Below are 23,239 nucleotides of genomic sequence, written 5' to 3'. Positions count from 1 at the left end.
TACTGATCATGGTAAATGGAGCTCCACTAGGGTGAAGTCTGTGGTTAATTTGTGCTGTTTTTACTAAGAGCCATGCTAAGAGAGGCATCTTCTCATTCAACAGCTGAAATGGAAAAAAAATAGATTAAAGTGTTTATTAGGAGACCTGTTCTCTCTTGCCTTCTTTTTCTCAGTATCACTGTGGGCACACTTACTGTAATAAAAGCAATATACAGATGAGGGTAGCCTAAAAAGTCAAAGTTCAAAGGAAATAAAGTAGTAGTACTTTGTGATCACAGAATTTACTTCAAAGCCTGCTAAATTACTTCTGTAATGATTGTCACTAGCACTTAAAAAAAAAACCCTAAAAAAAAAAAAAAAAAAGAAGCAAGAATTAAGGGCATTTTCAGCCAATGTTTCAAATTGTGGCAAATCCTAACTTTTACCAATATTTCAGGCATCTTCTGGAGGACATTCATATACTTAACTTCACTTGGATTGGGTCATCTTCTTACATGATGATTCTCAAAGAACGGAGCTGACATTTGGATGATTTGCAGGGCTGTAATCGGGCATGTTGTCTTGCCTCAGGAGATAAAGGATCTTGGATTGAACTCCTTAGAGAACTAGTGAATTACTAATGTTCTCACTCCTTCATGTAATATACAGAGGAATAAATGCCAATACCATTGTGCTAGCTTGCAGGTTTCAAGTTTCAGTGTGTTAAGACACTTTTCTGGGGACTGACTTTTGTGCTTGCCTGATCTGAAGTGAGCATTAGAAACGCCTGATTTTCTCTGACTATTTTAGCCACTCTCTTCACAGAAATTAAATACCTAGACAGAAGTGCTGCGGAGATTAATTCCAGCTTATTATGACACAGTATAACTCTTCCATATATTACACTCTTATTTATTCTTAAACAATTAGTGCAACATAATCTTTATACAATCCATTAAAGCTTTCAGCATTTTCTTATCATCCTTTAATTGTAATCCACCAGATAAAGGTCAGGTGAGGGCTAGAACACATTCAGGAGCCCGGGGCTCAGGCCTACCAGAGATAAAAAGGTAGGGAAGCAATGACGAGACACTGGGGTTATTGGAAGAAAAAAAGCTAGAATCAGATGGGGTCTTGTGGACACACACATTTAGGGAGCTGGGGAATTACAGCTTGGAAATTCTTTTCAGGCCTGGATTTCTCCTGACTCTCAGGTCCATTCCCAGGCTGACAAGCTGACTACAGCTTCAGTTAGGGAGGAAGTCTCCCAGGGTGATAACATGGTGAAAAACAGAGTGGAATTCATAATAAAGATTAACACCTGGTATCTTTCCCGTGGGATACATCCTGAGGTACTGTCCCAAGGATGTTTTTCCCAGTTGTCCAATGAACTACTGTCCTGTCCTAGCTGCACATAACACACTTTAAATACGGGTTGTCTGTACAATAAAGTTGGCCTTTTTTCCCCAAAAGAGGTCCGTGTGTGTTGCTGTCTTTTCTCTCTCTTCGCAGTGCAGTAACCACAGGGTCTCAACAGAGCCCTTTCAAGGACTGGAGAAGGATGTAGAAAAATCACTTCCCTCATGTAAGAGAACACAGCCTGCACTCTCTTCAGTCTTGAAAGTTCTCCTGTCTTTCCTTTCCCCTCTGTCTTTGCCTGCACCCACACAGTCCTTCCCATATCACTTACCAGTCTCACATGGTGGAGACTGAATCAAACAGGATGTAGAGCACATCATTGTTGTCTTGACATCCTAACTCTGAGAGCCTCTAGCATGTTGAAACATCCTCTCTTTGATACAAAGTCTTTATATGCATTCTCCCTAGGAGAGAACCAGACCTTGAGGAATCGTTCTCATTTTAAATAAGGGACTAGAGCAGTTAATGCCAGACCATACAGGAAGCATGGAATAAAATGTAGAGTTACACAGAGTAAGTATTAACCTAAGACAGATAAAATACTGCACAGCATATTGAAAGTGAGGGCAAAATAGCTAGGATATGGGCTTGAGCTGAGCATTTAGATGAAGTTTTCTGCCATGTAGATGACATATGTTCCCATGTGTCTTGGGGTGACTGTATGATGCCTATATCCCCAAATCGTCTGTTCTGTTGGTGTTGAATATTAAATTCTGCAACTTTAAGATTGGTTCCAGGAGTGAAGGGGGGGGAAGAAGAAATGCAGAGTTTGTTATCAAAGACTGCACGGGCTCCCCCACATTCCTGCACACAGACTGTGTTGTCTGCGGTGGACAGCGAGAGAGAGCTCTCCTTTGCTCTCGGTTAGTTTTCTGGCTAGCTGAGGCAGAAAAGCCCCCTGGATTGTTTTTTTCCCTTTTTCTGTTTTCCTGGAACTGTTAGAACCTGCTCTGGACTGAAAACCCAGAAGAGCACCGGGAGCTCACACCTGTGGCCCAGCGGGCCTGGGCATTCCCCACCACAGGAGGGACTGAGAACAGACTGAGTGAGCCGGGCTGCCCAGGGAAAGAACTCTTCTAAATCTGTCATCTCTTCGGAATGGCGAGAGGTTTTGCTGTTTGATATTGTTCATTTTGTGCTGGGAGGTGTGTTGCCTGTTGAATAAACAGTTTTCTTTTTTTTTTCCATTCTCTCCAATTTTTTTCGTTCTCTTTTTTTACCCCCCGAGCCGACTGGGGGAGGGACTGCTTGGAATCTTTTTTCTTCTTTTTTTCCCTGGAGGGACCTCATTCAGAGGTTTCCTCCCAAATTTGTCCTAAACCAGGACACCATGTCACTTTAAAAAAAATAATTCTACTCCAGATACACATTGTATTAAGGAAGATGTCAATGTAAGTAGGCTCTCTTGAGAATCCCTCCACCTGCATGGACATGGAGATCTCCTAATGCTTCTTAAAATCTGACCATTAAGCATTTGATAGTAAAGTTCCATTGATTTTGGTGGGAACCAGGATTCTAAAGATCCTTGAGAAGATCAGCAAGAAGAAAAGCAGAAGAAAACAAGTGCAAGGTGTTTAAAGTTGAGATCTAGAATGACCACTGAAGTGAAAGAAATGGCTTCAGAGTGACTGAACTTTCTACATTATCTAGAAACTTTGTGAAAAACAGCTATGTGATGTTGCAGGCTCTTTATAAGCAGCTTGCAGCACTGCACAGCATATGTCTTGCACATACAGTATTTAAAAGAAGTGAGATGCTGGAATGTGAGTACATAGAAGTACACAGCTGCAGTCAGAGACATCTCAAATATGGAATGACTCATGTATTTTAAATACTAATGTTTCCTTCCAGGCTTCCAGTTAGGTCCTGCATTTCATTGAGAATATTAAACCATTTTTTGTAGTGGAGTTTCACATTTCATAAAATATGGTCATGAGAGACTGGAATAGATTTTCAAACAAGCCAGGTTTGCCACTGACACAGGCATGAAAATGGCATGCCATCAAGCAGAATAAAACTGTTAGTAGCAGTAACACTTACAGGAAGAAAAAGGACAAATGGAGTATGTGCTGTGGAAAAGAATTGGACTACAGTTTTGCTGCCTCTCAATTGACTGACAGCTTAACACCATTCATGAGAGTTGCAGAAACATTGCTTGGTTTGCAGCAGAACTGATCAAGGTTAGAAGTATGTATTATGGATGATTTTATGGAACTACAGTCTTTTTCTTCAATCCAAAGGCTCTTGGACTTGGGCTCTGAATGAGGTTTCCTGTGATGTACAAGCACAGACCTTAGGCAGCATTTGTTTTTTGTGGGGTGACTAATTGGAGATGTGTGCATGTAGTGGTTTATATTAACAGTGGCTCGCAGCTGTCTGATTCTGGTCAGTTCTGACAATTCATATAGGTCTTTTTGTAGAAGTTTGAAAATCTTGCTCTTTCAAGTCATGACAACTGAGAATGGAAGAGGTCTCCTCTTTGGAAAGATCTTTATAGGCCGCTGTCTTGGGTAACTCTGCAATATTGGGAAAAAATATTTCCCCATGGGTGACTAATCTGTATCTGGTTCATGTCTTAGTGGTTTTAAAGCTGGGCTATTTTTTCTGATTTTTACCTGAAAACAGTGAGTCTGACTGCAGTGTAGGGACTGGAGGACTAGTGATGTTATTTTCCAAATGCAGGTTAACATTTTCTAAGTTACTAAGTGTAGAGACTATCAGAAGACAGACAGTTGTCGTGCTCTTTTGTTGTTTTGGTAACACATGCAGCTATTTGAGTGCAAACACCTGTCTTTCCCATGAGTCTGTGCAATGGGATTTGTTCCAAAATGCTCAGATTTTCATGGGTGTTTCCTCCACAAAAGGGAACAGCTGTCACTCCAGCAAGCACTGAAATAAGTCTGACTGGCCTTTAAATGCACATTGGACATCAGCTGCTGCATATCTGCATTGTGGAAAAGCTACCACATGTCTTGTGTCTAAATGCTCATAGTTCCTGCTTCTAACATGTGTGGGACAGTCAGGTTATTTTGTGGCACAGTACAAAACACCAGCTTCCTTCTTTTGCCTTATTACCAGGGATATCGTACACTAAACTCGCTGATTCAGATTTTGCAGTGTTGCATACATGGCAAATTCCTAATCTTTACTAATATGTTTGGATATTCTTTCAATGGACTGTGACAAGAAGGGGCATAATATGAAAGTTATGATAGTCCTAATCCTAGCACAAACTGGTGAGAGATGTGCAAAAAACAGCGTGACAAAGGCATTAATACCTTTTAAGTTTATACCAAAGCTTGCAGGAGGGTTGCTGTCTTCTTTACTGGGGAGGACAGAGCCAGAGTCCTGGTCCCAGCATGAGACTCTAGAATATCTGGGATGCTGTGGGCTGAGTCTTGCTGCTTGAGACAGCAGTTCTGGTTTTAAACTGGAAAGTAACTTCATTCTTTCAAACCATCTTCCACCTCCAGGCTGATGTGCTAAAGATTTGGCTGTGTTTCTGGCAAGAGATGATCTGTTGCAGTACTGGCTTTGTAGAGCACTCAAGAGACAAAAAAAACCTTTAAAGTAATCTTGATTCTGCCTTTGTGTTTTTAAGGGCTTTCTTGCCAGTATGCAAGGAGACTTCCTTCATACTAACTTTCAAGGTGGTCTCCCGGGAAGGGGATGGTTCAGTCCTATGGTACAGAATCCTTGTGTACAGAATTCATGCTGTAGTCCTGAAACATGAGGATTTGCCTCTTCAGTCTGGGAAGGGACTGGTGCACTGCTTCTTGGGATGAGAGCAGCCCAGTGTTTGAACCCCTTGCCATCACCTAAAGGTGGAGTTTGAAGCTTAGAGGGGGTGTAAATAATCACTTAAGAATCTCTTCCATTGTATTAGATAGGAGCACAAGTCCTTCTGTCTCACCATTCATTCTCTCTCTGTCCCACTGCTGAGTGATATCATTTGGTAGTTGTAGGTCTCCAGCTCTGATCAGAAGGAGAAACTCTGTCCTGTTCTTGGGCAGTTAATGTAAGAGGCAACAGGTTCCTGACAAGACATCTTGCTCAGAGCTTTGAAATCCTTTACTTTCACATTATCTAAGCATTGACACAAAACACAAACAACTTCTTTGACAATAAAACACAGTATATGGCTGACTGGGCTGCTGAAGCATTGGCTGTCTTATGTTTATACTCAGTCAAAACCAAAAATACTTCTTTAGACTATATTGAAGAGGTTTCTTTTTTCAAGATGATAAAGTGGTTCCCAGAATAGGCATTGCATGGAAAATATCAAAATACCTTCAGCTCAGTTTCATCACAAAATTTACACAGCTTAATTTACCTTCTATCATGTATATCAGAAGTGTAAAAAAATCTCAAAAACCCCAGACTACCCAAGACTGTTACTTCCGACTGAAATTGATAGGGGCTTACCCAACCTAACAGTAACAATGGATGTAAATACATTTCTGAGGATCCTTGAAAAATCTGTCCATTGGAGACAAGTACATATTTTTTGGACAACCATTCTTTTAGCAGATGAAACTGAAGACACAAGAAGCCAACAGCAATGACTGCAGTGCTGCTGTGATGTTTACCCATTATGAGCCACTGCTGTATGTTCTTCAATTCTGATAAAGGGCTCTACAGGGGAAATAATTTGGAACCCATGACAGATGGGCAGCCACTCCCTATTTAACCCATTAGTCCTCTAAATCAACAGCTGTAAATGCCCAGTGCTACCTGTAGTCCTTGTACTCTCACGTGGCACCAGGCTGCCAAATGATATGGCAGCTTGAGGTGGGGGGTCTTTTCTCATTATCTCTTTCAGAGACTGAATTTTCACTGGATCTCTTTTCCTGGGCAATTGTTCTGACAATTTTCTCGCAGTCTCATCTCAGTAGTCTTCCCTTAGTATTTCTCCTTGACTGGTAGACAAATCTGTTCATTCTGACACATAGCTCTCTAACATAATTCTTTTGCCACTGTCAGCAGGCGGAGGATGAATAGAAAACAAAAATCACTGAGTTAACAATCAATTCTTATGCACAATGCAATGTCAGAAGAGAAATGGCTGTGGTCTCTCCTCTGCATTGTACTCCACTTTGGTGCAATCAGTATCAAAATGTTAATGGCTATTCTCTTCCTTCTCCTCCCTTCCAGCCTCTGTCCTTTCATCCCACCAAGAAATGATTCCTGGGGTGCTTCTGTTACAAACTGTTACCCTGCAGGGAGCGTGGCCAAAATAGCAGTGCTCCTCCTTAATCTACTTGGAAGGCTGTTAGAGTGGAATGCTGGTTCCAGAGATGTTAAGTCTTCAGAGGCCATACCGTTGTGTAGACCCATCTGAAGTCAGCTCTCAAGATGACTAAATTTTAACCTCCCTCTGCCCTTGATATTCCATAACTTGGGCCAGAGTATAAAATGTATTATGTTTTGTGTCTTCCTGTTCTACAGGCCAAATCACTGTCTTTCAAATTTTCCTTTTAATATAAAAAAAGCTAAATAAAATATATCATTCAACTGCAAACCTGAGAAAACCTCTTGCAAGTTTTATTATAATCTTTCAGTTTGTGTTGCTATCAACAGCTCTATCTAGGTCTTTGGAAAGTGGCCAGCAGATAAAGCTTTTAGGAAGACAAAGAGATTTAATTTTAAAGGAAAACTTGCTTAGTGGGTTTAACAAACTAGGAACAAGGCACTGCTTTGGAGAATTAATGTGTGCTTTTGATAGACCTTTCAATCTCGGCTTTTATCTTGCAGCATGTTTGTGTGAATTCAGGAAAATCGTATTTTGGTCAACAAGTGCAACCTGTACATGTTCCAGATCATCACACCTGGCTGCATGGCCTCACAATGCATGTGTGCTGAACCAGGAGGCTGTGTGGGTGCAGGTCACCTGAATAACCTTGCCAGAGAAATGGCATAGCAGGGAACAGGCTAGTGAGCAGAGATCCATGGATAATTCGTAGGTGGCTGATTAGGTGGGTGAGTGAGTGTTACATGACACTTTCTGCTCCTCCTTGTGCTTGTCAGTGTTCCTACAATTTTAGATCCCCTTTGTATACGATATAAACTGCCAGTTCTTTTTTGACTCTTGTAACGCCCCATTAAAAGGCACAGCAGCTGCATCCCAGTGTGCATGTTAATCTTTTCTCTATGCAAGGCCTCAGCAGTCACATCCACCTGTGTGGGGTATGCCTTTGGTCTGCAGTGTGACTGCCAGTCTAATATGTGTAAGTATCACGCTGGAGCCCTCAGGACTGGTGGCAAACACAAAATGCACTGGGAGGTGACAGACTATGGCCTAAGAGTCACGCTGTGGCTTTTATGTGGCAGAAGTCTAAAACGGAAGAGTGGCTACTGATGCCTTGGTTTGGGACAGGCTACAAAAGAAAAGCAGCTCTGTATCTTCTCCCTTATTGTTCATGCTGTTGTCCACAAAAATCAGATTCATTACCTGGTGTGCAACAACCCAGTAATTACACACTCAAGAGAGACACTGAGTATTTATTTTAGAGTTGTGCAAGCCTGGGTGTTCCGTGGTATTCCACAGATCAAGCATACCGACTAACAAAGCTTTTTACTATTTACACATTTTAGCAAACAAAGGAATTCGTGTTCATTGGTTACAAGTTACATAGTTTTCTTATTAATTAGTATTCTCTCTTCTATTGGTTTAAGATTTTCTCACTTTTCATGCTAAATAGTCTGCATGCTCAGTCTTCTACTTGAGTCAGTGGGTTTCTGGGGTCACTGGTACATGAGTTGGTGGTCACCATCTCCCCCTACCTGAATTAACTTTTACCCAGCTGGAGCTATTTTAACACAATTGCTGAGTTAGTTTTATTACTTTCTTCCTTATCTTGGGACTTCTGCTGGATGTCCCTGTAGCCTGTAAATTTTGCATTCTTTGTGTCCAGTATCAGTGCACATCCTTCTTTCCAAGATTTGCTACTCTCCCCCCAGGTCTGAGATCACTGAAGCATGTCAAGCATGGACAGCACTTAGAGCTTGTTAGTTGCCCACTGTTTCACAGACTAAATATGCCTTTTTGTTGCTTAGGATTGAAAGCATAGAAGACTAAGCATCAGAGCACATCCTTTTGCAGCAATGCAAAGGGCCGGCCCGGCTGGGCCGCTGCAATGAAACTGCAACATTAATGTTCAGTGATGGTGACTGTGCTGTATCCATCCCCACAAAGAACTGATCCTCTGTTTTCCCCACTGGCTGAGTAGAAAGAGGTTCAGGTGGCTGGCCACAACTTTCAGCGTGGAGCCCGGCGCTGGCAAAGCCAAGGGCGTCACTTGCTGCTCATGCTGACTGCGGCGGGTGCCAGCTACTCTCGCCTGACGACGCCATATCTCCTCCCTGCTGCCCGCTGCCCGCTGCCCACTCCCCCCTCCCCCTTCTGGCCCCTTCAGTACCTGGAAAATGTCACTTTCGCCCCGCCACTCTGTGGCACCGCCCGCCCTCGCCTTGGGGTGACGGCCAGGAAGAGGCGGAGGATCCGGCGGGAGGAGAGCCCGCACCTACTCCTCCCAGCAGGCCGCGGGCCGGGAAGGGGCGGGCGAGCTCTCCCGGAACCGGGCGAGCTTTCCTGGAACCAGCCGCCCTCCCACGGCGGCCGCCGGCCTGTTCTGTCCGAGGGCTAAGCGTGCAGGGAACTGTCCGCCATGTCATCGGTGGCCGCCGCTAGCTGCGACGGCAAGGGCGCGGGGGAGGCGGGGGAGGAGAAGAAGCCGCTGAAACCCTGCTGCGCCTGCCCCGAGACCAAGAAGGCGCGGGACGCCTGGTAGGGACCCGATCCTGAGCTCCCCGCGGTGGCCCCTCCGCGCCCGGGCGTTCTCCCTGCTGCCAGTATGTGCCCTGCCCCGCCGGGATTCCCTCCTGGCTCGCCTGCTCCTCCTTTCCAGGAGTTTCTGCCCCCTGCCAGCGCGCGCCCGGCAGTCTGGGAGCTCTCCCCACCTCGGACGGAGGGTGTAGGAGCATCCGAGGAAGGAGGGAGAGTGTGGTGAAGGAAACTGTCTTAAAAGGATAATTAAGAAATGAAGACGTTAAAACCTCATAGCTTGTGTTTAAAACAGGTTTCAAAGATCAGCTTTTAATGCTGCTTGTAAATCTTCACTATTGTTGATTGAAGCAACACGTACCAGCAGGTGATAACTTCTTTATTGTTCACCTGAGTATAAATTATATTCTATTTTAAATAAAGCAAAATGCTGTGGTTGTTTTGAGTCTCAGAGGATGACATTTCCCAGAGAAGTTCAAAATTTGACAGCGACTTGCGTAGCTGCATTGGCTAATTATAGGCTTAGTCATCATCATAGGACCTGTAAAATAGTAGGAAGTGCACACTTAAAATGGAGCGCTTTTTTTTTTTTACTTTGCTGGTGATACAGATGGTGTTTGGTAGGTGACATAATACTGAATACTGTTTTTGCTAAATTTAGGGAAACATGTCTAATTACATGGTAGAGTGAAGGTGAATCTAGAGAAAAGGGCGGTAGGATGGATGTTACTGGTCAGATGGAGTTGCCCTGGGCAGCCAGGGGACGTGTCCGTGCTCATTTTAATAAAACCTAAGAAGAAAACTAAACAGCTTTGTCATTCAGTCAAAAAGCAAGTCTGAACTGCTTTTGTGGTATACATGATATACCAAAAATGAGAGGCTCTTACTGGGATGGATGAGTAACATCAAAAGTTACCATATATAGTGAATAACTTTGTCAACAATAGCTGGATAGGCGGTGTATTTTGTTTTGCTTTTTGCTTCAGGGTCCTTAAATTGCAGCTGAAGTTGGACTAAAATATCATTTACTGTTTAACCTGTTCTGTATTGGTCTCTTACTGTAGAAATTGTGTTGCTTCCCTACTGAATAATTTGAAACTGGCAAGCTCAGTGTACTTTATGATGTGACAGCCTTGTGTTCTATAACAAATCCCCATCCGGACTTGACCAGAATAGATCCTGGCCTGTTAATAGGAAGTTGTGTTATGACTGTTGTCAGAGTTTTAGGTGTACAGCTCCAGATTTGGGTAACTTTTTGGGATAGTTTCATACTGTCCAAAGCAGCATTACCCTGGACAGGATACACACAAAAAAACACCTCTGGATCCTAATAGGGATTTTTTAGTTTACCCCAACAGTTTGTCAGTTCTATTTCTTTGACTAAAAGTAAGTGAACATTTTATTGCTGAACCCTGGAAATCTTTTTGTTTTGCTTTGCAGCATTATTGAGAAGGGAGAAGAAAATTGTGGGCACCTAATTGAAGCTCACAAAGAGTGTATGAGAGCTCTGGGCTTCAAGATATGAGTGAGATGAGCAGGACTAAGTGGGGTGAGTACAGCCTTGAGGACCTCTACCTCTGAAGTGCCCTGGCACGTCAGCTGGTGCCATTGGAAGACCCAGAGTACTGTTCATGATGGTGTTGCCCCTACGAGAGAAGGCAGAGCAGTCCTTATTGACATTACAGCTACATTGCTGTCCTGTGAGGGTGATGAAACCGTTGGCAGTACACAGCCTTTGTGAGTCACCCTTCAGCAGTAGAGAATGCTGCCACCTCTATTGTCTTCTCAGAGATCCAAACCTCAGTTTAGATTTCTGGTGCTAGGGCACATGAGAGTTGTTTTTTGTTGGTGTGTCATGGGGTTTTGTTGTTGATTGTTGAACTGTTGCTCAATATCCAGTCGAAATCCATGTTTTGTGAAGCTACGTTTCCTTTCTCTTCTAGATGATGTCTTTGGTGTGACTGTGTTCTGGAAATCCGCAAAATAAATTATGTCTGCAAGTTACTTCAAAGAACAAATATAAACAAAAATCCTATTTATAAAGAGTCTTTAATGATAGAGTATGCATCACATCTGTAGCTTTTCCACTGTATGCTCTTGACCACTGCTATAGAAAATATATTTTTCCTCTTAATAAAAGCCTGAAAATGACCAATGTTCCTGACTTCTGTTTCTTTTTAAGTAAAGAAATGACAGGGCCCTCCTTACTGAAAACAGCGTGCTGCAGGAGTGAGAGAATGAGAAAAACCTGTGTGATTATTAACATAGGAACACTGATTACTGTGGTGGTGTGGTTGAACAGAGACGACTTTGGTGGGTTTTCCCACTGATGCAAATCGTGAAATGGTAGTAGCATTGCACTCGTACAGCTTTCAGCAGTCATGGTGAAGCTTGTAGTGCTATTCGTGACAGTAGCTGTAACTATGTTTGTACAAAGGCGAATGCAGTCTTATGAAATTAACTTCGTTTGAGTCAAAACTGTATTTGATTTCCCTATGTTCGAATTCTTCTGATGGTTTTTGGATATTGTTACCCGAGCTTCATTCTTTATAATGAAAAATCAGGTACTTCCCATCTCAAACTCTCTTGAGCCAGTAGTTCTTCAAGGGAAAGGGAGCAGAGGATTGTTCCCTGTCACTGCAAGTGACTTTTTTGTACGGGTTACTTGCCTGAAAGTAAAGCTTTTTTTATGCTGAGTTTTTGTTGTGTTGGTCTTGTGCTATGGACACATGGGCTTTTGTTTTCTGGCTCCTTTTTTCACTTGTATGAGATGATAATGGGAGGGTAGTTGTTGCCTTTGATTCCTCCTTACCATCTAGAGAAACATTAGGTGCAATTTCTAGTTTGTTACAGGTGGGGCTTCATACTATGTATTTGTGCAATTCTAATGTTACTCTTCCTGTAGTGAGTTGACTTTCCTGAAGATGATATCTCTGTGAGATTTGGGACTGATAATCTCTGTGTTGTGTGGCTATCAAGGACAGAGGATTTATTTGCCAAACATAGTGCAGGCTGTACCTTCATTGCATCATCACATGCAGCTAAATATTAAGTGCTACTGGTTGAGTCCATTTTAAGTGGGGAAATCAGTGAAGTACCTGTTTCCATATTGCCTGTTTCAGTGCTGAAAAGCTTGACATGTCTGTTTTTCTTCTTCACAAACACATTTTGTAGTAATGCTTATTTGTTTACTTCCAGGGAAGGATCTTAATTCTGCTCAGGTGTTTTCTATGTTTTTTGCCATCTTCATTCCATATAGTTTTCAACTTTGGTATGTCACTTTCCCATTGAATCAGTATATAAAATGTCTCTTTGGTAATAAGAGGGTTTTTTCACTTTTGTTGGGTAGAAAACTGAAAGTTCTGTGAAGATGATCTGTATGGCCATGGTACTGTCAAGGGAGAAAGGAAGATTTATTCTTGGTGGTTCAACCACTTTACAAATCTTCCTTTTAGAAATCTGAGTCTGAAAACACTAAGTTAATCTCTAGTGTGTGCTCCGAGATCTGTCTTTTACACTGCTGTATCATTCACTCTCCAGTGTCACATTGGGACCCAGCAGAAAAGTTGTGTAGCTTCTAATGAGAGCTTTGTACTGTTATTGCTGTGGGTTGAAAGCTTCCTGTCTGCCTTTCACTGAGAAATCACAACAGGTCATCCTCACCCATGATACTGGCTTCAGCATCACTGCAACGCCACTGTTTATGTTCTGGAAGATGTCAGATGAAGGCCTTTTTTGTCCTACTGAGTCATTTACACTGTGTTCCAGTTTATTTTTTACTCAGGAATTTAACTAACTGAAGAATGAAATTATTAATTTCCTTTTTCCCCACTTTCTTTGGTGGTCCTACAAAAGGGTTTTGGTAGTATGAAAAGACAGGAGAAATTGCAAATGGTGGTTCTCAGGATGCTTCCTCTAATGTAGTTTCATTTCTACTCATAGCAGTTCATTTTTGTCTTACAGATCTAATGTAAAGTATCTTTCTCCCAAGTGCTCACAACCTTGATATCCCAACTCCCCATTTTATCATATGTCAGCCTGTCTTGGAGAGAAGGCTCCTTATGGATTTTTTTGCAGAGGCCTAAATGTAGACAAGATGTTGTCAGGATCATATAGTGAGTATATGGCAATGGTATGAAAGACAGAACCTGGATCCCAAGATTTTTATTGTGGTGCTTTAGCTATAAGATCATCTGTCCTGCTTTGCAGAGAAGGTCGAGAGAAGGTTCTTAATTTACCCGCAACTCTTGCAGATGAGTGTTGTTCTCCTTAGTTAAGGGGCCTCTGAAGACCAGGGTCCCTGTTTCACTTTACCCTTAACAGAAAGCACCTTTGTGAATGGACTGTACTCACCCTGTGCAAAGCTTAATTTGTCTTCTTTCCTTCCCACATGTCAACCTGCCAGGATGGCTCTTAGGAGCCATAAAGCTCTGTATTGCATATGGCCTCATCATTTCAGAAATAAGATTGTACTGGCCAAGACTACAATGAATTCTTTGAGGTTGCCATAAAGCATTGCTGCAGCCATGCCCGAGAGACAGTGTTATTCCAGAGCACTATTAGCTAGGATAGGTGATTAGTGTGTCTTTAATTGAATGGTGCCAGTGGGAATGGTGTTAGGCAGGGCAGCTGCAAGCTCGGCCTGAAACACAACCACCCTTGAAACCCTATCTCTACCCCACTGACCCATGCAGGCTGACTTCATCCTGTGTTGGGAGATCACATGGGTTTCATCAATGCCTGAAATGTAACTGCATCCTGGCAGTGGGGCAGATCCTGCCTGTGTGACTGATAATGTGTTACTTGAAGCAGGGGAGAAATTGCATTTATGTGTGTTTTGTGTAGCTGACCATGGCAGACTGACTTCAAAGGCTCCCTCTTGTGCCTATGTCCTGGCTTACCGGAGTAGGAAGTGTTGGCTGTCCTCTTTGGACTAAATGAAGGTCTGGGGCAGGTTCTAAATAGTTATTAAAAAAATGAGAATGTGAGATGATGTTTCTGAAGGGTGCTTCCCAGCAGAGCCTGTAATCCCTCAACTAGGATTTCCCCACAAAATGTGCTTCCAAGTGTTACACGCTCACAAAGCTTTTGGCAGGATAGTCTCATCTTCATGGTAGAAGAAACTGGGTGCCAGAGGCTTGCCATTGTATTCACAGTTTTCTAGTTTTGCAAAGCTTTTCCTTGTGCCCCTTGATCTAAAACACCCCACAAAAGTGAGCTCCCTGGTATAAGGGGAGGCTGTAATGGACCTAGAAATACTGAGAGTCAGCCTCTCTTATTTTGTTATGTCCCTGCCTCAGTTATGAGTCACAGTGGGAAAAGGGGGTGACCTTTTTTCTTTTTTGTGCTGGGTGAAAGTCTCTCTCTCGCAGGAGTGCAGAGCAGTGGAGAGCCCCATGTGTGACTGGAGCTCACTGCGATAAGGTCGTTGTTTTCCCTTCTCCTTTTCCTTCTTTGCACTGCACTGGGCTTATCTGGCTGCCTGAGTTATGTTAAGTAGTGGATACATGTTTGCTCTCCGTTCTCCTCGCTGCTTTTACTCCTTGGATTTCAATTCCAAACATGGTTATCCATTTGGGGTCTCTCTCCTTTCCACTGCCAAGAGATACACATTCCATACTCCACACCAGCTCCCTCTGCTGCTCTCTCACGGTCGCTATTCCATTTGCCGCACCGCAGGCGAGACAGACAGTGCAAGGAGATCTCTGTCTTGTCTGTGAGTTTTCCAGCTAATGGCCTCGACTCTTTTGACGGAGCTCTTTTGCCTAATGTTTGCCAGCTTCTTTTCTCACTGTTGTGGCTAAGAAGGGGGCCAGCCAACGCATTGTGAGCCACAAAGAGAAGTGAACACTTTTGGAATTTTTCCGGTGCAAAAACATTCGGCAGCACTTTTTTAGCATGTTGCTCTGAAGCGCTGCTGTGAGACCAGACAGTGCTCAAGAGGAAGAGGAGGAGGAACAGCTACTCAGCAGCTCTGGTTTCCAACCTCTGCAGCACCGTTTGTGTATGACAATTCATTTTGAGCGCAGGACGGCTGGGGAGGGAGGGGAGTGGGGAAGGATGAGCGCAAACAGCCCGTCTTGGTACCAGGCTGTTTTCTGGCCTCTGGTGTGTGATGCCTGGAAGGAGAGTATGGAGGAAGCCGCCTACCAGCTGGCCAGCTGCATTGTCCTCCTGGGTTACATGGGGGGAAGTGGCATCTTTGGGTCCCTGTATATCTTTGGCGTCCTGGCCCCAGGCTACTTCTGCTATGCTCTGTGGGGCTGGCTGAGCGCTTGTGGGCTGGATATCTTCATCTGGAACATGCTGCTGGTCCTCGCCTGCTTGCTTCAGCTGGCTTACCTGGTTTACCGGCTCCGCAGAAACACCATCCCAGAAGAGTTTGACCTCCTCTACAAGACCATGTACCTGCCCTTGCAGGTGCCCCTGGAGGTCTACAAAGAAATCGTGAAGTGCTGTGAAGAGCAGGTCCAGTCATTAGTCAGAGACCAGAATTATGCTGTGGAGGGCAAGACACCCATTGACCGCCTCTCATTGCTGCTGTCTGGCAGGTAAAGGCTACCCCAATTCTGAACAAAATCTGACAGCAAACTGCTGTGGCTTATTGTTGTATTATCACCCTCTGTAGAAACTGGGGTGAGGATTGTTTCCTTCCTCTGACAAAGATCTGAGATATGCATCGGTTTGTTGGGGAAGGGGGAAATTTGGTTTTTGGGGCGTTAGTTTTGTTTTGTTTTTCTAATTTAAGAGTATTTCAGGGAATGGTTTGCAGACTCAAGCTGCAGGCAATGAAGTGGCCAGCTCAGCCTTACCTGTGGTACTTTTGATGAATCCTTACCCCTTTGTCTGTCATTTTGAAGTGATCTTATTTCTGGTGAGAGAAGGCTGGCTGTGAGAATGTGCTTCTCAAGGCAGGAGAGCAGTGTGTCTAGACCTATGGTCTCTGGGGGTACCAGGCACACCTCTCTGATGTGAAGAGCTGTGTGCTGAGTGTGTTGAGGCCTCAGTTCACCTGCTCTCCCTGGCTAGCAGTGTTTGGGGGAAGTTCCTGTTCCCAACACCCCAACCCTCAGGGCTTTGACATTTTTCACTTTGAGCATCATTTCATCAAAAGAGTGAGTATTCTCCTGTGGTGGATCCTGCCTAATCAGGTGCCCTTCTTTCTCTGTGCTGTCAAGCATTTGTGATATTCCTTCTTCTGGACCACCAAAGAGAACCTCAGGGACCTCTAGACAGTCGCACTGGAGATTTAACTGAATTAACTCTGCTGATCAAGTACTAGCATTTGTTCACCTGAAATCCTGTGGCATGCCTTTAGCAGCATATCTACTTAATGATTTGCAAAATCCAGATGCATACAAATAGCAGTAGTGTTGGCTTCCAGTCTGCTGCCAGGAACTTGTCACTAATGTTACATAAGAATGGGAAAGGAAGATCTCTAAAATAGGAGCAGTGCTGAGCTGCAGGAGGTGTATCTTACAAGGATTTTCCTTTGGAGATACAAAGCATCACCTGGGGCTCCTGTTTCACTGCAGTGATCAATCCTCTCTGGTGAGGGAGTGTGCAAAGAAGAATGGCTGATCTTCCTTTTTTTTTTGTGTTGGTCCCTTTTCTAAGATGCGTTAAGAGCACCCTGGGTCTACCAGGATATTAAATGGCAAAGCACTGGAGAGAAATTTGGTATGTGTGTTTCCAGTAGCACTTCCCCTTACCGAACATCTCTGGTGAGCAGCTGGCTCTGAAGTTTACTATATCTGCAAATAATATTAATGGGGAAGAGTCTGTGCTGTCTTGACCTGCAATGGATAATGTGATGCTACTCTGTGAGCATGAAAGTGCTGTAACAGACAGTGACTAGTTGTTGGGCTCTCTTTTGCAATGGGCAGTATGCATCTTGGCTGGTAAAAGATGCTCCATGGAGATGGGAATGGATTTACATTTCCTAGTACCCACTCTATTGCCTTGTGAGGTCCTTGCTGACCCAGCAGAGCATTGCTGTGATGGTGGTCTCTCTTAAACTGAGCAAGTGGGGTCTTGGAAATGCAGAATATGCCTGGATCAGGAAATGTGCCTTACAATCCCTGACCCTTCCAGGCAGCATTGCCAGCTGATTAGAAGTCAAAGATAACTCCTGAAGGCAAGAATTGCCCGTGTGCATCGTACCACAGGGATACATGGTGACAGGAAAGCAAGAGGCCCCAAGTCTGGTGATGCAGAGCTATGAATAGAACTCCAGAGTGCCCTGGCATTGTCCTCGGTTCAGGCCTACGCAGGTCCTTCTCTATGCCCACAGCAGAGCTGAGTGCACATTTGACCTTGACCCTGGCAGGCAATTGTATCAAAGGTAGGCAAAAGGGATACTTAGAAGGCCAAAGAAAAAGTGAGTGGTAATGTGCAGCAAACTATGAGCTCTCAGGCTGATCTGTGAATAATCTATGAGAAATGGGCAGGAGAATTTTGGGGGATCCTGAGTGTAATGACTTCCAGTACCAAGACTGGGTATGCCCTTGTGCAATTCTGGAGACAGGAGGAAGATACAAGTACAAAGAGCCACAGCCTAGCTTAGAAGTACCTAGAAAGCAGCAGCAGTCCTGTGGGCTGAGAAGTCCCGTGTTAGGACCAAGCATTTCACCTGTGTGGGCTGTCTTTGTAGCAAGAAACAGAAAACAGATGGAGTACGGGGAAGTGGCAGCAAATAGTTTCCCACAGAAAAGGAGGGATAGTCTCATCACTAAAGCACCTGCAGCTTTCCCAAGAGGGTATGAGACACGTGTGAGACAAGTATTTCTTTCCTCCCTAGTGGGACACACTGTTTGAGCTATCAGGTTTGTATGACATCTGTTTTTGTGGCCTAAGCTTGTCTGCCTCACCTGTCCTCTACAGGATCCGAGTGTGCCAGGATGGACAATTCCTTCACTATGTCTTTCCATACCAATTCCTGGACTCTCCAGAATGGGAGTCACTGCGACCCTCTGAGGAAGGAACTTTCCAGGTAACCCCAGCTCAGCTTCGCTCCTTGATGCTTTGCTGCATGGCTGAGAAGGCGGTAGAGAGGCCTCATTATGCCATTCAAAGCTGACCAGGAATACTTCCCTTCCTGGTGGTTTGGCCAGCACAGGATTGTGTGATCAGCTGATTTAACCTCTTGTTCTGAAGACCTCAGGGCATACTCCTACTATCTGCTGATAGCAAGGAGGGTGGAGCATTGTGCTCCTTCCAGTTTATCAGAGAATCAAGATGTCAGATTGCTGGCTCTCTTCCCTTATGATGTTCTCTAGTACCTGTACTGATTCATTGCCCTGCATGCTGCTAGCAGGGTGCATTGTCCCAGCATTAAGATGGCAGCTGTGGCAATATGCAGCAGTGATGTAAATCTGTAAACATCCTGCTCCTCACAGAAGTTTCTGATGGTCATGTGTTTTGGGTGGAGAAGCAGAAAGGATGATTCACACCCAAATATGGTTCTTTCTGAGCAGAAGGATCCCCTGCTAAGAGGCCAGACCAATTCTCATTTGCAGTAACTGAAAGGATTTTGGCCTTGCTGTCAACACCCCAGTGTTTCTTTGGCTTTCCTTCTGGAAAAGATTACTTAAGCCTACATCCCTCTGTCTTTAACACACATCCCAGGATGGCCTGATACCTGTCAGTATGTCAATTCTGATTATGTTAATTAGGGCATATGAGGAGGGATTTTGCTAATCCCTTGGGAGAGTGTGACGGTCATGAGGGAATGATGCTTTCTTAGGAGAATAGCCCCAAGTAGACTTGGTTAAACCAGGGCAGCTCTCCAAATCTGCTTTCCTAGGGTCTGAAATTGGCTGATGTGGAAAGACTTATGGTGATTGCTCCTGAAAACAGTGCCATCACCAGTGATTATGGTTGCAAGAAATAGCTGCCTGTGTGACTGTGGCATAAGGCTACAGATTGTGAGCAGAAATAGGGATGTCGGACCAAGGTAATGAAGTAGAAAAGGCAACAACAGCATGGCTGTGCTAGGGCTGGTGGTATCTCATGTTTTGCACGGGTCTTCACTCTGGCAGCAGACTGCTGCTAGCTCCTTGGCTGTATTTGCTCAAGAATCTAGCAAGGTGGGTGATGGCTGCCCAGTTCTATGGGCAGGGAAATGGCTGACTGCAATGGCTGATGCAGGAACGTAACCTGCAAAGACATCCACGCCATTTTCTGAGCTGATTTCCATAGAACTGAATGTTCCCAGACTTCCTGAGGGTCTTTATCTGTGGTGAATGAGATGGCTTGGGAGCAGGCTGGTGCCAGACTGCACCAGCCCTGCCAGCACCATGCTCTGGCACCTCTCCTGCTCTGCAAAACAGGGCTGGTCAGTGAGGTCAGCTGTGCCTGGCATCAGGATGAGAGGTAGAGCCCTAGGTAGGGAAGGCCATATGCTGGGAATGCCTAAACCCCACATGTGCTTACAGAGAAGCATGAAGAAATAGCAGCTGTGTGAGACCAGCCGTCATCAGGTGTGACTTGACCAGTCCATGTACCTGGAAGGACCTTGCTCTTGGTGGCCATGCTTAACCATGGTAATGTGCTGCTTTTGGCAGCTGTTTAACCCACTAATCCCTCTCACCTGAGTAGTTAATAAAACTAAGTTATCTCAACTGTATTCCTCGCAACACAATAATTTGGTTTAAAAAGTGCATGTTGGACTCTGGGTCTTTGCTGGAGGAGGGGCATGGAAGGTTTTTCTTGCCCCATGGCTCTCTGGATTGAACAATTTCAATTCTGAGCCCACTGAAAAATGGTAGAAGCATGACTTAGTCTATGAGAATAGCTGGTTTCCTTGAGCTTTCTGCTTTGGCTGTCTGCTTCTCACAGGACTTTTGGGTTCCAGTGCCTGAAGGAGTTTGGTTTCAGGGCTGGCACATTCCCCCAGAAGGCTGAATTACAGGCTCTTGCTGATGCCGGAGCACTTATGTCGGGGGGATTCAAGGGTGAAATCTGTCTTGCTGTCTTGGTTTGGTGACAGGTTTGCTTATTGCATCTCAGTTTCTCACAAGAAGGGATCACTTTTGATCACTGCCAGAAATTGGTTAGGAAAATGAGATTCCAGTCATTTCAATTTCCCTGTGACCCTTCTTTTTACTTGTTTGGCCTGGGAAAGTTCTCAGGTTTTATCTCCTGTATTTCTTTCATCAAACAGCTGTTTGCAGGGCAATGGCATTAAGTATCAAACCCAAGGACACACACATGCAGCCAAGCCATGTTCAGCTTCCCAGTGGCTCTCTGCCATGGCGGCTGACCCAGGAGACCCCTGGGCACAGAGTGAAAGGGAGCCCCCAGGCTATTTTGGCTCTGGCACTTTTTTGCATGCCAGTGTCTCCATTACACCCGGATGTTCTTCTTTGGCCCAGGGCAGTTTGACCCTTCCTGCATTTCTGGTCTTTATTATTATTATTTATTATAATATACATTTACAGCCTATATAATGTTTTTGACTCAAATTGTTCTTGACCTACACGTAGGGGGAAAAGTCTCTCTTTGCACTGACAAAAACAGAAAGAAAATGAAACATTCTCTAAAATCAGTTGAATAAACCCTCATGAGTTTTCTACATATACGTGGACACAATAAAACGTTTTTATTTCCTCTCACTGAGCTGTATTGCACAATGTCCTTCAAGGCCATTCAGGCCTACAGAGTCCATCAGAATTGCTGAGACAGGATGTCCCTCAGGCACAGGATGACCAGGCAAGCCTTTCAGGTGGTCCTTCAACACTCAAGGCGTTCTTAGAGCAAGGCTTGTGGGGCTGTGCAATCCAGCAGCAGAGTGGGTCAGCAGCCTCCCCCACGGCTACTTGCTGGCAACTCAGACTGACTGGGCATGCAAAAATATCCCTCTCTGTAATATTTCTGTGGAGGGATAGGTATGTCTTTGCTGCCCTGTTCATTTCAGCTACATATATCTGATGTATCTGATATCTGATCGATTTCAGCTGATATATCCATCATATATCAATAGAGAGCATCATCTGAAAGCCAGAGGGTGAATCGTACCCATCCAGGTGGCTGAGTTAAATGAGGACATGCTGCTAATTGCATAGGAAAATGGGGTCTTTGTCTTCTTAGGGAGAGGAAGCAGCAGCAGGTGAGGATTTATCCAGTCATTCAACCAGGACAATCTGGCTCTCCAGCCCCACCATCTCCAAGGAGAATAGGATTCAAAGGGGCTGAGGGTATTCCCTGGAGTGAAGCATATGGCTCCAAGGTGGGTGACCCCGCCCAGGCAGTGGGACTTACTCCATTTGCTCCCTGCCCCACAGGTCACACTGACAGCCGAGACCGATTGCAGCTACATCACCTGGCCAAGGAAGAGGCTGTATCTCCTCCTGAGGAAAGACCGCTACATTGCCCGGCTCTTCTCTTCCCATCTGGGTTATGACATCTCAGAGAAGCTCTACTCCCTCAACGAAAAGCTCTTTGTCAAGTTTGGCCTTTGCTTCGACATCCGCTTGCCCAGCCTCTACCACGTCCTTGGGCCAGCCTCCTCGGAGGGGGAGTCAGAGGACTGTGAGGAGATGCTGCCTGGCTCTGGCCAGACCAGTATCTCTGAGCCGCCACTGCAGCCACCACTGGCTCTATGTCCCCGGGCATCCCAGCCTGACAGTGACCTGCTGGGTGAGGACTCCACCAGTCTTGTCTTGGAAGATTTTGCTGAGTTGCCGGGGTCTTTTATGGACTATGTGAGCGAAGGGGAGTATATGAAGTGAGGGGACTCCTGGCACGGGCAGACCTCACCCTGTGTGGGACCCTTGTGTAAGTACCCACTTGCAGAGCAAGTCTTTCCGTGATGCATCTGCCTGGACAGAGCACTGGCCTCCATTTGCCATGGGTTTGCACCTCTGCAGTGTTTCTTGGCCTACTGCCCCAAGGAATCCTAGGTGGTAGGCTCAAGCTATGTGGTTTTCCTAAGGAAATGCAGCAGGGCAGAGGCTTGACTCCATGGCTGTACTATGGGGTAGAAGGGCCAGTAACCCGGCCATAGAAAGCTCTTCCCTACCCAGTTCTCTCCCCATCCCTGAAGAGAGGCAGAAACACTGAAATGGTGTCCAGGCGGGCAGGTGGTACACAAGTGGTCATAAAAACCATGAGGTAGAACTATGCCAGGAGGTACTCCAGTATTGAGCTGAGCAAGAGCTCTGCAGGTGAGAGAGCACACATCCCAGGTGATGCTAACAGGAATAAAAACAGTGCCAGGTTTATAGCAGTTTGTTAGCAAGGAATTGCTATAAATCCTGCAAATGCTCAATCTGGGCAGGGGGAGAAAGCTCAGAGTCCTTCCTCTCCCTGTCCACCACAGCTCATCCCAGCATTTGATCTGACCTCCTTGTTTCTGCTGATATTCATCTCTGCCAGATCAGTAAGGTGTTGAAAACTCTGCCCTGGGTGCTATAGGTCTTGCCTTCAGTCACCTGAGGTGGACTGACAGGCTAAACGTTGTTTTAAGTTACCCCAAACTCTGCTTTCCAATGGGAATGGGATGCTCTCTTCCAAAATGCCAGCTCCTTACTCTACAAGAGAAAAACATTCTTGTGCCTGGTGACTGTTGAGGCAGAGGAACAATGCAGGCAAACAGAAATAGATGGGACAATGGCTTGTACTTGAAATTCAAATCCTAGTAGCCAAGAGAGAAATTCTACCCTGAGCTACTTTTAGCTAGCCACTGCATGCAGGCTGCTGCACACCAGCTGCAGACCCCAAAATGTGCATTCCTGCTGCCACCCAGAATAATCCAACTGCCAGGTACCAAGCTTGGCACTGGGATTTCTGTCCTAGAAGTGACCCCTGCGTGTGTCTCAGTTGGGTCTGCACAGCAGGGAGGAAGTTTCAGGATTGGGCTGCAGCTGGGGTGGCTGCCTTCCATCAGGCAGCCTTGAACACAGAGCAGCATTGCACCCGATCTTCTCTGTGCCTGTTTGAGTCTACTTCTACTTGTGCTGTGGACTCAGTGGCAGGGAGCATTGGCTCCTGGCATGAGCCCTGACAAGTCTGCAGTATTCTTCATATTATCCGGGATATGAAAAAAGTGGCCAGGGA

General features: G+C 45.0%; 2 protein-coding genes across 4 annotated transcripts in view; both read left to right on the top strand.

Annotated features, from left to right (window-relative positions):
* Positions 1-9,049: 9,049 nt before the first annotated feature.
* On the top strand, positions 9,050-11,332 carry COX17 (cytochrome c oxidase copper chaperone COX17). Its single transcript, XM_014888907.2, has 3 exons — positions 9,050-9,184; positions 10,622-10,730; positions 11,125-11,332. The coding sequence occupies exons 1-2, from the start codon at positions 9,066-9,068 to the stop codon at positions 10,704-10,706; spliced, it is 204 nt and encodes a 67-aa protein (XP_014744393.1). The 5' UTR covers positions 9,050-9,065; the 3' UTR covers positions 10,707-10,730; positions 11,125-11,332.
* A 141-nt stretch (positions 11,333-11,473) lies between these two features.
* The window catches only part of POPDC2 (popeye domain cAMP effector 2), a 39,668-nt gene continuing 27,902 nt past the window's right edge, over positions 11,474-23,239 (top strand). For 2 of the 3 annotated variants that reach the window (XR_015801227.1, XM_014888894.2), the window contains exons 1-3: positions 11,474-15,732; positions 18,065-18,173; positions 21,466-21,958. Coding sequence is in view for 2 of the 3 variants with exons in the window: in XM_014888894.2 (XP_014744380.1) it covers positions 15,188-15,732; positions 18,065-18,173; positions 21,466-21,912 (1,101 nt within the window). In the remaining variant the exon portion in view is untranslated. The remainder of the gene's footprint in view (positions 15,733-18,064; positions 18,174-21,465; positions 21,959-23,239) is intronic. The other variant, XM_014888895.2, reaches the window with a different exon arrangement.

The sequence above is a fragment of the Sturnus vulgaris genome, chromosome 2 (genome assembly GCF_052056855.1).
Source record: "Sturnus vulgaris isolate bStuVul1 chromosome 2, bStuVul1.hap1, whole genome shotgun sequence".
NCBI lineage: Eukaryota > Metazoa > Chordata > Aves > Passeriformes > Sturnidae > Sturnus > Sturnus vulgaris.
The sequence above is the reverse complement of the archived record's forward strand: the minus strand, read 5'-3'. Positions and strand labels throughout refer to the sequence as shown.